The following is a 16624-nucleotide window of genomic DNA, read 5'->3' as shown; positions in this document are numbered from 1 at the left end:
TCATTGCAGGAGGCAATAAGCCCATGACACTGGCCCGCTGGCTGTTGACAGCCCTACGCACACAGACCGAACCAGCGCTCACACTCAGCCTCCCAGCTGGGGGAGGGACAATCTTGCCACCAAGTTTGAGGCCCTAATTTACATGTTCGAACCTGTAAGTCGCGTGCTCCCTACCCTCAAATTCACGTCAATCCCCTGCACTCTGGAGCAATGCTCTGCGTGAAAAGCAGGAGAACCCGAAACAGAAGGCAAGCTGCCCCGAGGCAGGGGTCAGAGGAACTAACAGAAGCCAGGCTACTCCTGGAGCTACCTAGAAGGCAAAGGACTTTTCCAAGTGGCCATTATCAGCCACAAGAGGCCAGCGGGAACCCCAACAGCCAAGTGACCCCAGCAGGGTGGATGCGGTTGGTACAATTATTGCTGAACCGGGTTTTGTTTCAGCTGGGTGACAAACTGACAAATCCAAAGAGAGTCCGTTCATTTCAAACCAACGCTGAAGTTTCTTTTTTCCCCACCATGAAATGAAAAAAAAAATTTGCTCAGGGGAACGGCAAATCGAAGCCGCAGTTCCAAACCTCTGGTGTTCAGGATTTTTTCAACCAAAACTATTCACCCAATTCTGCCTGAATGCACCAAGCGTCAGTGCCCTGAAACCGTATTTTTCAGTGAATTTACTGTTTACAGAATAAAAGTTGTATGGCTCTAGTCGCAACTGTAGTAAATGCTTGTGCAAATGAACACCCAGCAGCTCACTGCACTGGCATTTGCCACAGCTGAGTGTGTCCTTTTCTAACAACCTGGGCCTAGAAGTTTTTCATGCATTAAATAACCTTCCTTCTCATCATTAATAACCCGCCTGGAAGCTTCACATTTCACAAATTAACCTCCAATCTGGTGCCTAGACTCCCTAGATACTCGGAAAAATACAGCAAGGTGTAGCCTCCTTTCCTGGATACCATTTTCCAGAGGTGGCACCTCAGAAGATACAGTTTCATCTCCAGCAGATTCCTAGGGCCCATGCTGGGTGAGGTCTATGATGGCAGGGGTTCTCAGCCAGCTGCCTTCTCACATTGCTACCAGCGAGGCGGGGCTGGGCTGGATCCCAGTTGGACGGGAGGGGGACGGCATTGAAAAGGTGGAGAACCATTGTATGGTGGGGTAGATTCGGAATTCTAGTCTGTTGGCTGGGACATGAAAGCAAGTCTCACGGTTTCAGAATGAGCGTGGGACAAGGGTTTCGTGGGCCATTGCTCAGTTTTAGGGTTCACATTCCCTTCAACAGAAATTCACTCAAAACAGCTGAAAACCCACCGTGAAAGGCCCCGAGGTGCTTTCAATACTCCTAGCTAATGGAAATGCTGTAAGGTCAGCTGCTTAATCCCCGGTTGACTCTCGCATGTCTAGGCAGCTAGCGGTAGCCCATCACGTAGCATTTGTATGATTAGTTACTCATTTTACCAGAGTGCCTGGACCAGGACCTGACTGTGCCCTGTGCCGTACAGACAGACCAAAAGGAAAATCCCTGCCCCAGAGAGCTTTCAATCTCAGTCTAAGTCAGGTGACACCAGATGGCTGCAGACAGACCAAAGGAGGAGCACAAGGAAGCAATGAGACAATAGTGGTCAGAGTGACAGGCAGCAGGCTCTGCCCAGCTATAAAGTTTTCGGGAGGGTTTTGAGGGAGGCGAGTGCGTTAGCTTTGCAGATGTTTGGGGAGCTCTCCCCAGGCGGGAGGGGCAGCATGGCAGAAAACAGGAGCCTGCTTGTTTCAAAATGTAACCAGCGGGCGATGCAGGCTGGTGCCAGTGGCCAATTCAAAATGGGCACTGATGCCACGATAGCAAGTGAGAGATGACAGGGAGAGCAGGGACTGACTGTGAAGGGCCTTGAAAGTGAAGACAGGCAGTTTATGTTCAATGCAGTCAAGAGGGGGACCAGTGGAGGGATGCGGAGAAAGGGGTGACGGGCCAGGAACATGATCTTTGCAGCAGCATTCTGCAAGGAGACGAGCAGGGCAAGACTGCATGTGTCAAGGCCAGAGAGAAACATGCCCCAGTAATTGAGACACGAGATGAGGAGAGCATGTAACTGCGTGGAGGGGAGGGAAAGGGCCTGCCTTACAGCCGGTACACAGGAAAAGCCGGCAAGCCTTAGACATAGCCTGCCGCCCTAGCGAGAGGGCTGAGTGACAGGCAGAACAGTGGAGAAAGGCGGTAGCAGGCAGGGCTTTCGGGGGAAGATTGGGAGACAGAAGGTGACAGGTCTAGAGTACAGAGGTAGAGCTATGGAGCATCAGCAGAGAGATGGTCGCTGACTTTGTGGATGAGATCACCCAGACAGAAGCTGGGGAGGGAGAAGAGGAGAGGACCGAAGACCAAGCCCTGTGAAGCCCCACAGAAAGCTGGAGGGGGAAGAGGCAGATCTGCCAAAGGACACACTGAAGGAGTGATTCGAGACGTAGGGGGAGAACCAGGAGAGGACAGAGCCAGGGAAGCCAGAAGAGCACCAGATTGCAAGACGAGCCTGGCCAGCAGCATCCAAGGCAGCTGACAGGCGGGGATGCCGGTTGAGCACTGGCTCTGCGATGTGGCTAGGGAAAGGACTCTGAGGAGAGCAGCCCCAGTGAAGTGTGAGGGGCGGAAACCAGCCGGGAGAGGAACTCCAGACAGCACCTGTGAACAACACGGTCAACGAGCTTAGAGACACAAGGGGTACGGGGCGATACTTGGAGACACAAGGGGGTCAAGGGTTGGGGTTTGTTCCATAGACTTGTAAACGAGCATCACAGACGGACTCAGCTTCACCAGGCAGGTTTATCTCTCATGGATCCAAGCAGAAAGATACAAACCCCCCTGCCTGGGGGCTTCAGTCCCCTGAGGGCGAGTGGGTAAGAGAAAGGGACTCCCAGCCCCACACCCCTTCCTCGAGCAAGGAGCAGCATGGCAATGGCTGGAAGGACGCAGCAGGGGAAGGAGCATTCTCAGCCCTGCAGGCGAATTACAAACCTAGGGAGCCTTAAGGGGGGGAAACACTCGGGCACTTGCAGGATTGTGCTCACTGAGCAGGCTTCCCCAGTGGGATTTCATACCACGGTACTGGACAGGCTCAGGGGGGAGGGGGAGGTGATTCTTACTGGGCGGCATCCTACTCCAGGGGGTCCTGAAAGCAGGCCCGGGGAGGGAGAAAAATCTATCGCCCCGGCCCTAATACTAAACCATCCAGGGGGAAAGTCTGCAGCTATCGAAGCGAAGGGAGCGGGAAAGCCGGGGCGTGAGGGACACTGGAAAGCCCAGGGAGTGAGAGGCTCACAATTCCAGAGCAAGGAAGGATGGTGCCGATCACAAGGCAAGCACAGCAGCAGGGCGGAGGGACACAAGGGGGGATTCGGGTAGAACCGTACTGGACTTCAGCAGCAGGCAGCAGAGCTGCTGCGGCTCCCTCCGGGCGACTGATTTCATCCTACACAGGTGGGTTTAATCAGCGATAACTGGAGTCCACCAGAGTCTGCAGAGAGGGGATGCTCCAAGAGACAGGTGAGCCCCTGCAATGCCAAGGCCTTGCCTGAAATCACCAAACTCACCACCACTCTGCTGCTGTGGCTTCTTTCCACCCTAACAATAAACCCCCCAACCAGGCCCAGGTCTACAGAAAAACTTGCTCGATCAACGCATTCCTGCCTGGCTGGAACCGGCTCTGAGCAGCCACAGGGTCCCCTCTGATTACTGTCCACTTGGCATTGGCAACAGATTAGCTGGGGGCAGAGATTCAATGTGCTGAGCTGAAAACAAATCCAGTTCACTGTCTCCTCGGCCTCTTCCCTCCCTGGAGCTTGGGACGCAAGCAGCTGCCCTTGTTGCCAAGATCAACACCCGTCCCCAGGCAGCCGGTGGCCAGTCCAGTTCGGGGTGAGAGCAGAGAAGCCGATGCTCAGAGACCTACACAGGCTGGCTAGTGCACGGAGCAATCGAATGGCTTGTCTGTATTACTGAGAACAAGCTTTGCGGGCAGTGGGTGGAATTCTGAGGACAGTACCAGGGCCCTGCCCCACCTGTGCCCTTCACCGAAATCCCCTCCACGATAGTGTGAGTACTCAGACTCTGCAATGGGAGAGCAGGGGCCTCCAGCTGGAGATCTTTCAATTCTCAGTGCCCGGCTTCAACCCAGGCCGGGTCTGCGACATTGGACAGCAGCGTGCTGGCCTGAGCACATGAATTGGTAATTCCAGTGTGTGCCCATCGTTTAGCCTGTTCCCATCCCTATGGTGGCTGAGCACTTCTCCGGTTTTACAGCACAAAATCCTTCCCCACAACTGGGGCCCTTAGCAGCAGCCTTCCCAGAGAGCCCAAGACTGAGGGACTCTGGAGACAAAGACTAGATTGCCTCTGGGCCCAGCTTTGTTCAGTGTGGGAGTGCGGGCATCAGGAAGCTGCTAAAGGCTTTGCAGCTTTCAGGGTCAGCTCCAGCCCTAATGTGTCTGGGAGTTGCTTGGCAACAGTTCTGTGTCCACCCCTGCCCCCCAGAGCTGGTGGAAAATGGGTTTCCCATTCCACAAACATTTTCAAGATAGTGAAAAATTTTCCTGGTCTGAATTGGGATGAAAAGTTGAAATCTTGAAAATGTTCAAAAAGCAAGAATTCCAATAAACAAATGAATGACTAGAAATTCCCTTTGGGTCATTTGAAGTGATGAGTTTTGATTTGGACCTTCTCTTTTGTTAACCTGTGTCTGAATTTACTAAAATTTCAAAACCAAAAACCGTTTTGACTCAAAAACCAACAATTCAACAGTTCCAAAGTTTCCCCCAGTAACGTTTCAAGTCAGAAGAGACTTTGAACTCGAACCCGTTTTGGTTTCGATGAAACACTGTTGTTTGGTGGGGGGAAGAAACAGTGGATCTGGCCCCTCTCTCAAGTCGGGGCACCCAGATGGGGACAGCTTGGGGGCTGCATGCACGGCTGATGCTCTGCGGTGTCTCCTCTGAGGACAGACACACAAGCCCAGAGCCTCCTATGAGCCTTTAATAACCATCCTGTGCAGATGTGTTCTGAACGCTGTAGCTCAGACAGACACAGGTTAATATTTGTGTAAACACGTATTGAAGGACAATTAAAGATGTATTGGACATTTGCAAAAGGCATATTAATTACTAAGTTAGAGCTCTAGCTTGCCCTGTGAATTATTTACCCCGATGAACCATTATTAACTCTAGTCAATCATATGCATCGTGCTACATCTACATGAGCGGAAAGCTTCTTCTCAAGCTGTGTGCAGTCTGCAATGGAAACCTCTTCCGGAACAGACCCGTGTCATGGTGAACTGGCGCCATCCCTGAGGAAGCGTGACGGTTGTACAGGGAACTGGGTTTCTTACACAAATCCGTCTGGTTTTCAGTGTGCTGTTTTCTGAAATGCCCAAAGCCGCCAGTGCCCACTACGTAGGGAGGTGCCGAGTCCCTGCAAATCGTACAGATGTACATGCTCAGCACTTGTGAATATCGGGGTGAAATCCTGGCCCTCCTGGAGTCAGTGGGAATTTGGAGGGGAAAAAGAATCATGAGACAGGCTCATTGCAGGCTAAATAACAACAAAGCTGAGTCGGAATTACAGAGACCCTAAAGCCTGTGAGCTGCGTCCGCTTCCATTTGCGCTGAGAACTTACAGCCAGCCGGGGAGCTGGGGAACTGTATTTTTCCATGTTGGGACGATAAAAGCTGCTCCCTGGCTCAGGCGGCTGATGGCAACCTGCGGTGCGGAGCAACCCTAACAAGAGGGGGCTCGAATGAAAGGAACAGGCCTTTGACTCCAGCGGCAGAGACAGCCACTGACGGGTCTGTAGGGAAAGCACAAGGCAGACGCCTGGGCCACTCGGAGAGAAGGTTCAGGGCTGACATCCTGGAGCGTTTCATTAGCAGGGACCGCGAAGGACTCACGGGTAGACAGAGCTGGAGATGCAGGGGCAGGAAAGGTTTCTGACAAGGGAGGGGAGGGAGCGAGGGAGGCAGGCTAATCCTAGGAAAGGAGAGGAAGAGCGGGGAGACACAAAGCAAGGTGGAGCAGGACTTTGTATCAGTAGTCCTCTAATTTCTCTGTCCATTCTGTACCGCTGATCTCGGTCATTATGTGCTGGGCTGTGATTGAGTGCGGCTTATTCTTTCCTTTCACAGAACTCCCTGTCACAATTCACGGTTTATGATGGTTCAGTGAGTCACGATGCTCATAGAACTAATTGCCAGCTCACTCTCACTTGCACACTGAGCTATCCCCCCTCCCGGGCACTACTGCCATGTCACACCAGCCAGAGCAAACCGCTCCGTCCGACAATGGCCGACCCTCCTCCCAGCGGGGGTTAGAAAGCAAAGCTCCTTAGCGACAGCTGGGATTCTGGGGTTGAATTATACCTTCCAGCCAACACTGCCAAGGGCCGTGCGAATGGACCCTGGGAAGCCTGCTGTGGCTTGGAGGTACCACTGACCAGGTGCTGGCCCATCAATATCCCAGTGACCCCTGGGGCCTGCGTTCCAGAGTGGCCATGTTCTGCCTTCTGCTGCACCTGGCAGCCTACTGCTGGGGTGGCAGAGGGGTAAATGAGGGCAGAGTTGGGGCCAGGTGTTTAGGGCCAAGTTCCACAGCAATGCTTTGCGTGAGCCAGCACATGCAGCCAGACGTGGTCAGGAGGGAGCCTGAACGGAGGCAGCTCACGCAGCTGAGGGCTGAGCAAGCGCATCGGGTAAAACCGCCCACCCTGTCTAGAGAGTCGGGAGCCTACGTCCCTGTTTGGGCACTCGGGGGCCTGGGTCTCCCAGAATTCAGTGGGGTTTAGGCTGCTCCACCACTTCAGCTCTTTGGAAAATGTTTGCCTGGGGTCTACTTGGGGAAGGCGCCCGATTTAATTAACACCTTCCCATTAGTCCTGGGAACCTCTCCAGCCCAGCCGTGCCAGCTGGGCCCCGCCACTTCCCGGCCGAGGCGAGACGCCATCACCTCGCAGTTCAGCCTCTTTGCCCCTCTGGGCCATGCCCGGGCCTGGGGAGAAGCTCACATCCCTCACATGCAGGAGAAGCGCCAGAGCTTCCCTCCAGGGGCCCCTCTGCAGAGAGGGGTCAGGGGCTTTGGCTCTGGCTTCTGCAGCAGTGTGTTCACGCGTGCGTGCGCACGTTTACACGTTACTTGCACAAACACCTAGTACCATCACATCAGCAGCCTGCGGGAACTGCCAGGCCTGGGCCTGTCTAATAAAAACTAACCAAGCCGCTAACTACTCTGACTTCACCCATCGGTTCCAAGTTCTGGCTGGTCACATTTCTCCACTCCCCCACCCCAGTGCAGATCACTTCCAACCTGCGCCACTCAGCCCCCCAGGCCCGCGAGAGGGGGCCTTTGCCGCTCTCAGCCAGCAGTGCTGTGGGAAGGAGACAGAACGTGAGTTGTGGGGGGAGGCTGTTCAAGGGACGAGGCTGGGGCCTGACTGTGCCATGGAGATCCATGGGTGTTTCATCGGAGAACCTGCGCCTTAGGTCTGCTCTCCCTGGCACGGAGCAGGAGCGCTGGAGTCAAGGCAGGTGCTGGTGAGGAGCCATGAGCTCCCTCCAGGGCCATCCCCAAACTCCCAACAGGGGATTTCTCCCCACATTTCTCAGTCCTTAGACAAGCCCTTACCCAGGGTAGAAAACCCACTGCTCCTCCCCTGGGCCAGCAGCTCTGCCTGGCCCAATCTACCTGCTGTGCTGGAGACACCTGACCCAATCCTGATTCGCCGCATACTCCACAGTGCGAGAGGCAGCCCTGCATCACAGCAGCTGTGTCGCGACGTGCCACGCTTCTCACCAGAGACCTGGAAGCCAGCACATGGCACCCACCCAGCTTGCGAGTTTTGTGCCACCGTGGGGGGGCTGGGCTTTAAACCACGGCAAGCAAACAGCTAGTTCTGCTTCCTTCTCCCACCCACCTCCTGACAGCATGATGGGCTCTTACACAGCGATTCACAGGAGTGCTAAAGGGGCAGTCACCCACCAGCTCTCGACACGCCTCGACCTGTACCACTTGTATTTTAAATGAACCCGCCCCCAAGTCCCCCTCAAGCAACCCCTATGCCCCCAAACACACAGACAGCGACTTGCCTGGGGGTAGGCAGGAGCGTACTCGGTGTATTAGAGATATTCATGTATCACGCGCATGCACGTCCCTGCCCCTCTCCCCGAGCCTGCGGGCGAGGGCTGGGACAAAGGGTTCTCAGCGGGAGCTTGGGGTGGCAGCATCACCGACCAGGGGCACAGCCGAGAGCTCTGCACGAGTGCCCGTAAAGCCATTCCCTCCCCACCCCCGGGGGTCACCCTTCATTGCAGAAAGGCTCTTACACAAACGTCTCCCACTGGGATTATTTTACAGCCCTCCACCTGGAAAGGCCAGCTCTCTAGTGCTCTTCCGGGACTGAAGGAGAAGGAAGCCAGACAGAGCTCCCATTACCCATGATGCACCACAATCCCAGCCCCCAGCCCTATGCTCCCGATAACGCATGGGTTTATCAATCTAAAGCTGGGACAATCCCATGCCCAGTGGCCCAGGCCTGTATCTTCCCCCATAACCTGGGTAATTCTGGGGGAGAATTGCCACGTTTGGAGGGAGGAGGAAATATCTGTCTGGCAGCCTGATTTATTTATTTTTTTAAATTAGTGATTTGCAGCTGCTCCTGGGCTGGAGCCATTAGCCGGCAGTTCGGGGGGGCATCAGCAAGCAGGGGCCAGGTGCTATTTATTACACGGCTCAGGTTCAGGCACCCCCCCACCCCATGCACACTCAATATTCTTCAAAGTGCCCCTGGAGCTACTGGGCACATACCGAACTCTGACGGAGGGAATCCAATGGGTTTCTCACCGCCACTCCCCTGCTCCCGTCTGAGCACAGCGAGCCTGATCCTGACGGGCTGTGCTCACCTGCAGCCCCAGTGTGCTTGGGGCAGGGGAGGCCACTCATCGCTCACAGGAGCTGGTCTCAGAGCCCCTGCTCCTACTCCCATTACTGCCGATGGCAAAACTCCCTTGACTTCCTCAGGAGCGGGACTGATCCCACAGCCAGCGCTCCCAGCGCTGTGTTTGTGAACCCGGGGGGCTGCCAAAGGAGTAAATACAGCACACACTGAGCCACATACCACGGGCCTTTTCTGCCCTACAGCTCTGCCATGGTACCCGGTCCTTGGACTCCCTGATCTCTGGCTAGAGATGGCTCTGCGTCCGAGGGGCAGACACCTCACGGGCTGGGTGTACGTCTGCCGTGCATCGCTCACATGAAACACGGGGAAGGAATGAGCAAAGGGAAGAGCCAGGGTGCTTGGGCAGGCGTGTGCAGAGGGGGGTACAGCACATTTAAAGCAATGCATCCCTATTTCTGCTGTGAATTTCAGTTAACCCTCTAGCCTCTGCAGACGCTGCTCACTCCTGCTTCACGCCTCTCTCCCTGGACCAAGGGATGGAAGTGGGGTCGGGGCTGCGTGCAGGTCTGATGCCAGAATGCACCCAGGGTGTCTGAGCTATGGACATTTCTCCACGTACACTCAGCATGCCATGCCACTGCTGTCTCCTAAACGGCCTGGGCGAGGTTCTCTGGCCTGCCTTGTGCAGGTCAGACTAGATCATCACAGTGCTGCTGTCTGGCCCGAGAATCTCTGAATGAATCTGTTTTTAATGAGCCTGCTCCCGGGGAACGCTGACGCTGGGTCATCAAGAATGCATCACAGCACCAAAGCCGGATGCACAAACACAGCACTATGCCTTCCTATGCCACAGGCTGAGCAGAGGGGGCACCCAAAGCTGTGAGTGGGGCAAAGGGGATTCAGCTCCGAAAGTGACCAGATACTGACTCTTAAACAGAAGGTGTCTTTCTCCTTTGTCCCTGTGCAGAAGTCCTTGCTCAGTGATCTGTAAGTCACTCGCTTCATTAATACCATGATGTGCAAGGCTACACAAACACACACACGCAAACAGTTCCAGCTACAGACTCTGCAAATCTTGAAATTAGCCCTAGGCCCCCAGAGGAAAACATAAAATCTCAGCTGTGGAGCACACCTGTCACCCAGAAAGATCCCCAAATGCCTTACTAACACAGGGCCCAACCCTGCTTCCACCACCGTCAATGGCAAAACTCCCACTGACTACAGCAAGGGGAGGATCTTGTGATATGTACTATACAAAACAAAAACCAAAAAAGTGCAACTAACATGGGGATTTTGACCAGAGCCAGAGCACCTTGCCAGAGAGTTGGAATTAAGCCTGAACCGGTGTGTATTTCTAACAGTTCACTGCTCCTGGCTGGGTTGATACCCACACAGAGGAAAAGTCCTCTTGCCCCCAAGGGAGTCTTCCCAGCCCAGCTTCACCGTTGCAAGGGAAGGAATGCATGGCCGAAACCATCCCTGTCCCCCCTGTTTCTGGCCCTCCTGAGAGGTGATGCTTCAAGGGAAGAGACACCCAGCAGCCTGAACGTGAATTAGTTTGGGGGTCACGCTCCCGTCTCTCCCACCAGTCGCTTCCAGAAGAGGCAGAGGAGAAGCAGTTAGAGTAGAAAACGGGGCACCAGGACTCCTGGGACTGTTCCAAAAACTCTGCCAGTGACTCTCGAGGGGCCCCTGGCAAGACTCCTCCAGCCAAAGCACCAGAAGCTGCCTCTGACTTTGGAAGCTCAGCTGCAGGCACCGTGGCCTGGTTTTTGTGGAGCTTGGGCACCCGCAGAGCCACATTATTCCCAGTGCAGCGGTGGGGGAAGAAAGCCAGGGCCACATCATCTCACGCTGGGCACCCAAAATAAACAAGGCCCCAGATATCAACAGCCCCTTCCGAGCGCTGCTTTTAGCACCTCTGGTTCCACCCGCGCCTGCTGCGTCCTGTCCCCGGGAGCCGGGCGCTCCACCAAGTCTGGTGACGGGAAGGAAATAACCCAACGTCCGTCCGTGCAGCTGGCCGGGGGCGTGTGCCTGTCCAGGGCGGATCAGGACTAAGTCAGCATGAAAGGAAGGACCAGAAACCACTGGCCTGGTCTGTTCTGCCCTGGTGAGTCCAAAGACCAAGGACCATTATCACAGCCTCCGCCTCAGCACGCTGCAGAGCACAGAGCTCCACCCAAGGGCTGCTTGCGATGGGAGAGGGAGATAGGAACACGAACTTGGCTTAAGGCCAAATTCAAGGCAGACGAGGTGGCATGGTCTGGGTTTGGAAAGGGGCACGCTCTCCAAGCGCAGGGAGAGGCTGCACCGTTCAGCAGAAAAGGTTCTTCCACCCCTGGGGATGTGAACAGAGAGAACCCGGACTAGGCCAGAGTGAGAGAGCCGCCCGTCCCAGTCACCACCCAAGTCACACCACCCTGAAAGAGCAGCATGACCGAGACAACACAGACGGAAGCAGGGAATTTCCAGGTCCTGGTTAAATCAAGGTCCCAGCCCTGTCTGCCTCATGATTCCCAGATTCTTGAGAAAGGCACCCATTCCTCTAGTTGATTTGCTGCCTGGTTCGTGGAGAATTTTTAAATGACAATTAGCTGTCATTATCCTAATGTGATAATTCCCACTGTCTTGCCCATTATATGTCGGCCTTCTTCCAGGGAAAGGCAAGCACAGACATTTGATGGGGAAGGGGTGTCAGAAGTAATTGTCTTGAACGACTGTACAAGCAGCAGCAGGAAAAACACATCGGATGGAGTATTCCCACCAGGAAGCTTGAAAAAAATCCAGAAGAATGCAGAGTGTTTCTGAAAGTAATTGCTAGAATAATCATTGGTGTGTGTGACAAAGGAGAAGGGCAGCACCGTGGGGAATCAGGGCACAGCTCCCTTAATCCTTCAGCCATTAAACTAACTGGCTTATTGATGTAAGACACTAACATTTGCAGCTGATGCAAAGAAGAACGCTGGATTCTCATGCTCTGGAATGCACGCTGTTTACCAACTGGCTCTTTTCCTTCCCGGCTCCGTGCACACAGACAGACTGGGAAGAACGCACGTTTGAAAGCCGATGGCACCAGCCCTGCGTGCAAACAGTCTGCAATGGGGGGCATGAATAATTGAAGGAACTAGCTGAGGAAGAGCGAGGCCGTGCTGTTTGTGGAGGAGTGACAGGGACGTACAATGCAGTAGCAGCTCCCTGCTGGGGGTGCCAGGGCGGGCTTCCGCACAAAGATAGCTCAAAGCAAACCCTTTGTGATGAGGGCATGGGGAGGGAGTTTGAATGAGATTTGATCAGAACAGCCTCTTTCAGCCAGGTGGGCTGGGATCACGTTGCTCAGGCTCGCAACCAAGAGGAGGATGGGGGGACTAAATATACCCACATACCCCAGTAAAGGAAGAGCCCAGAGGATGGGGGGACTAAATATACCCACATACCCCAGTAAAGGAAGAGCCCAGAGGATGGGGGGACTAAATATACCCACATACCCCAGTAAAGGAAGAGCCCAGAGGATGGGGGGACTAAATATACCCACATACCCCAGTAAAGGAAGACATATTGTGTGCATTACCATTGCTCCTGGGAGCCCTAGTCACGGACCATCCATAACAAACCTCTCAGAAGCCTGGTGAGTGCATGGCGTATTTGCATCCCGACGCCCAGCTAATGCCTTTGGGGACAGGTTTAAAATACTGCATCCCCTAGAGCGCATGTTCTGGTTCAAACGCTCAGCGGCGGGCTGCTGCTCCCTCCTCCAAAAGCCTCTTGTGCTTCCACTTAGGTCAGAGGTGGATGCACTTCTCGGAAGCCATGCCTCCCATTCCAGAGGCTACACGGCCCCGGCTTGCACCCACCGAAGTCAACAGGCACATGGAGGATTGGGCCCGGAATTAGGACATTTTGTGGAGTAACCAGTTTGACGTGCCCCCTGAATTGCTTAAGGCCTGGTCCCGGCCCTGCCCTGCAGAATCACTTGTTCACTTCAGGGAGGCTTCCAGGGCTCTTTTCTCCCCTCCCTCCCCATCCTCTCCCGCTGCGTGGGGAAAGCTGTACCAGTGACTAATGAAATGATCAATCTCCAATCTGCTAAACAGCAATTTATCCAGGTTTGCAGCACACACCGGTTTTATCAAATTGGTATTCACCTGCTGAACACAAATGGCTTATTATACATGACCCACTTATTCACTGCATTTCAGGATCCTTAATAAAGGTTTCTGTTGTGATTAAGTGAGTTGCTGCGGAACTGCCCGTGGTACAAACCCTGTAACAAGGCTCCTAAATGCACTCAGCCACTCAGATCTTTTTCTTTACAGCAACCATTTCAGTACTTAGTTGTTTATTGCTGAATTTCAGCGGAGGTAATGGAGGCAGATCTCTGTCTCTAGCACCCCCTTCTCACAGCACCCAGGGAAGATCAGCAATTCCAGGAAATGCTCCTGGTCTTCCAGGCACTAGCAGGAATGACAGGTTACTCCTGAAGTATGACAACACATTGCTGTTCATCCCTATTCTAGACCGCAGGGCATGGTAACAATACACTCTGCACAGCAAGACAGTCATGGTACACGGCTCTTACATAGACTGGAGGTGCCTCAGGGCAGGGACCAGCTTTCACTCCACGTTGCTGAGCACCCAGGACAATGGGGTCCCAGTTCTGACGGAGGCTCCAGGCACTGCCGGAAGACCAATAACTAAGAGAGGCTAACAGACGAGGCTACCACCACCTGACATGGCTGGATTTGTGAGCTCCTGGTTCTCCCCAGTGAAGGGTGAGGAAGGTAACCTACATCCAGCTCCCTGGCTCCAAAGGGGACAGGAGAAACCAGAAGCTAGTGTCTCCTTTCCTCCTTGTCCGGTGAGGGATGGGCTCCTGGTGGGAGCTGCCTGGGAAGTTCTCATGGAAACCAGACAATGAATGTGTGAAGCTGTTCACAGACAGGGCTCTCCCCCGCTCCAGCCAGCCCCAGCTCCTGGAACCAGGCCAGGGGAGGTAGGGTTTCCGGGCCGCTGTGCTGGGCAATCAAGATGAAGCAACCCAGGGGGCTTTACAGAGGAGCGAGGACGGGGCACTGCAGTGGCTCCAGACCATTTGCCGGTGTCCGTGTGGACACACAGGGTGCCAGGTGGCCAAAGCTACATTTATAAGACTATGCAATCGGAAATGGCCTCTTTGCCCCCCGCCCCACCCTGACCCCGAGGCAGAGCTGCCAAGGGGCAGCAGGCTGAGCCCCGGAGAAGGGTCACGAACTTTTCCCCACTAATCTGCTGGCAGACCAGGGTCTCCCGCGAGCTCCTGCGCCGGCAGACCCAGGTCCCCGGGTTTCTCCGGGCGCCCCCGGCTGCTCCCGACCCACAGCGGGGCCTGGGGCGAGGGGCGCGCCCACAAACTTACCGCCCGGGAGCTCAGCCTCCCTCCGCGGGCAGCAAACCCGCTCCGGGACCCCGCCGGGGCTCGGCTCTGGCCGACTGGGCTGCGCCGGGTCCCTGCCCCGCCGGCTCCGCGCTCAGCCCGGGACAGGCTCATTCGCAGCGCGGAGCCCAGCGCCCCGGACCGGCTGCGGGGGCCCTGCCCGGGGCTCAGGGCGCAGCGGCACCTCCGGCCGCCCCCGGCTGCGCAGCGCCCCCCTGCCCGCGCCCCGCGAGCCCCGGCGAGCCCCGCCGGCCGGTCTCTGCGCCCCCCGCCCCGGGAGGAGAAGTTTCCAAAGCCCCGCGCTGCCCCCCGGAGGCTGCCCCCGCCCTGTCCGGTCCCTGCCCCTGTCCGGTCCCTGCCCGGTCCCCGCCATGCCCGGCTCACCGTTGGCCGCGGGGGCCCGCGCCGGGGCGCCCAGCTGGAGGTAGAGCCCCAGGTAGTGGAAAATCCCCAGGGTCACGCCCAGGGCCCCCATGGTGCTCGGGGCTCCGCCCGCCCGCCCGGTCACATCGGGCTCGGGCCCCTCCGCAGAGCCGTGGCCAGGGCGCGGTGCCGGGCTGCTCCCGCGCCGCTGCCGGAGACTGCGGGACTCTTCTCTGCCGCGGAAGGCTCCGCGCTCGGTGGCGGTGCCGCGGCTCGCCCAGAGCCTCCCCCCGCCGGCGGAGGGATCCGAGCGCTTGATTTAGCATCAAAGTTTTTTCCCAGGGTGTCAGCTGCCCGGCCGAGCCGAGCCGAGCCGAGCCGGGCCGGGCCGGGTCCCAGCGGGAGGGCTGCAAGGCACGGGGCGTGGGGCGTGGCCCAGCCCCGCTGGCCTGGGGAGTCCAGATTTACTCCCCCCCCCCCGGGCAGGGGCTGCAGCGCCCCCCCCCGTCCCGGCAGCTGGCCCGGGGGGGTCGGGGTGCGGAGCCCCCGCGCTGCGCCATGCACCGGCCGGGAGGGACCCCCGCGCCCGGCCCGGGTGTGGGTCCGGGGCTGCCCCAGCCATGGGGCCCCTTGCGCGTCTCCAGCCCCCGGCGGCGCCCGGAGCGGGGGGTCCCCGGGGCGCGCCCCCAGGCCGGGGAGCTTGGCGGGCGGCCCGGGTCCCCGCCGACCTGCCCCGCGCTCAGCACCAGGGACAGCGCCCGGCGCCCCCAGCGGCGCTCTGCGGGGCCAGCCCTGCCCCCGGCTCGCCGCCCTCCGCCCCGGGCTCGGAGCCCGCCGCCGTGCGTGGGAAGGGCCGGGGGCGCAGCTGGGGATGGGGCGCCCCGCGCAGCCCCGGGGCTCGTCCTGGGAATCCCGACTGCGCCACGCACCCCAGGGCCCGACCGGTCACCCCGGGCCCCGGCCGCTGGGCTCCGCCGGTGGCCTGGCGCCGTCCTGGGGACCCGGCTTCTGCGCCCCAGCCCGCGGGCGTTAACGTGCGAGGAGGCCGGGCGCCCGGGCAGCCGCGGAGCCGGCCTCAGAGCGAAACCAGCCCGGCTCCGGGAGCCCCATCTGGCCCGGGACTGGAGGGCAGCGAACCGGCGGTGCAACATCCTGGCCCCAGCCCAGGGACACACACCGGACCGGGGGTCACCCCAGGGCCCCGGATCCCCCCCAGGGCCCCGGCTGCCGCGGCCCAGGAGCGGGCAGCCCACCGCTTCCCAGTTCACTCCCGGGGCGGGGCCTGGCCTCCCCCCTTCATTACCTGCTGTGAATGAGAAAGGGGCGCTGGGCCCGGATGAAATCCTGGGGCTCACCCCGCTCGCCCTCCCCTGCGCAGCATCCCACTGTCCCTAGGGCTTTCCAGGGAAATCACCCCAGAGAGCCCAGTCCCAGCAGGCAGCTGGAGACTCTGCCCCTCCGGCTGGGGCAGGAACAGGGACTGCGACGATCTGGGGGCTCTGGCTTTGTACAACACTCTTCTGGAGTCTGGGCTTCTGGAGTCGCGGTGATGTTCTGAACTCTCTGAATGTGGGTGCGGGTGGCTGCCGGCGCTGGGGGCCTGCTTCTGAGCGGCCTGGGGGTGAAGACCAGCAACAAGAAGGGCTGAGCAGGCCCTGCCCTCCCAGAACAAAGGGCGGCTGTAGCAGCTTCCCTAGGGGAGAGGGAAGACTGGACAGAGGTGTTCCTGCAGGCCTGTAAAAACGCAGACCTGGAGAAGTGAAAGGAGAGAGATGCCTCCTGAGCGAGGGGGACCCTTTGATTGCGGTGTCGTCCCAACTGGAGGAAGCTGTCTGGCTGTCCAGGTCAAAGGGGAGATTCTCGCCCCGGAGCTGGAAGAGTGAGGTCTAGGAGGGGGAGCTAGAAACTGGAGGGGACTCTGACC

The 16624-nt window shown here is 57.4% G+C and overlaps 1 protein-coding gene across 1 annotated transcript in view; it reads right to left on the bottom strand.

The window, feature by feature from the left end:
• The window catches only part of VSTM2L (V-set and transmembrane domain containing 2 like), a 44104-nt gene extending 29066 nt beyond the window's left edge, over positions 1-15038 (bottom strand). The window contains exon 1 of the mRNA XM_073308914.1: positions 14722-15038. Within this exon, the coding sequence (XP_073165015.1) occupies positions 14722-14812 (91 nt within the window). The 5' untranslated portion in view covers positions 14813-15038. The remainder of the gene's footprint in view (positions 1-14721) is intronic.
• Positions 15039-16624: the final 1586 nt, after the last annotated feature.

The sequence above is a fragment of the Lepidochelys kempii genome, chromosome 13 (assembly GCF_965140265.1).
Source record: "Lepidochelys kempii isolate rLepKem1 chromosome 13, rLepKem1.hap2, whole genome shotgun sequence".
Lineage (NCBI taxonomy): Eukaryota > Metazoa > Chordata > Testudines > Cheloniidae > Lepidochelys > Lepidochelys kempii.
The sequence above is the reverse complement of the archived record's forward strand: the minus strand, read 5'-3'. Positions and strand labels throughout refer to the sequence as shown.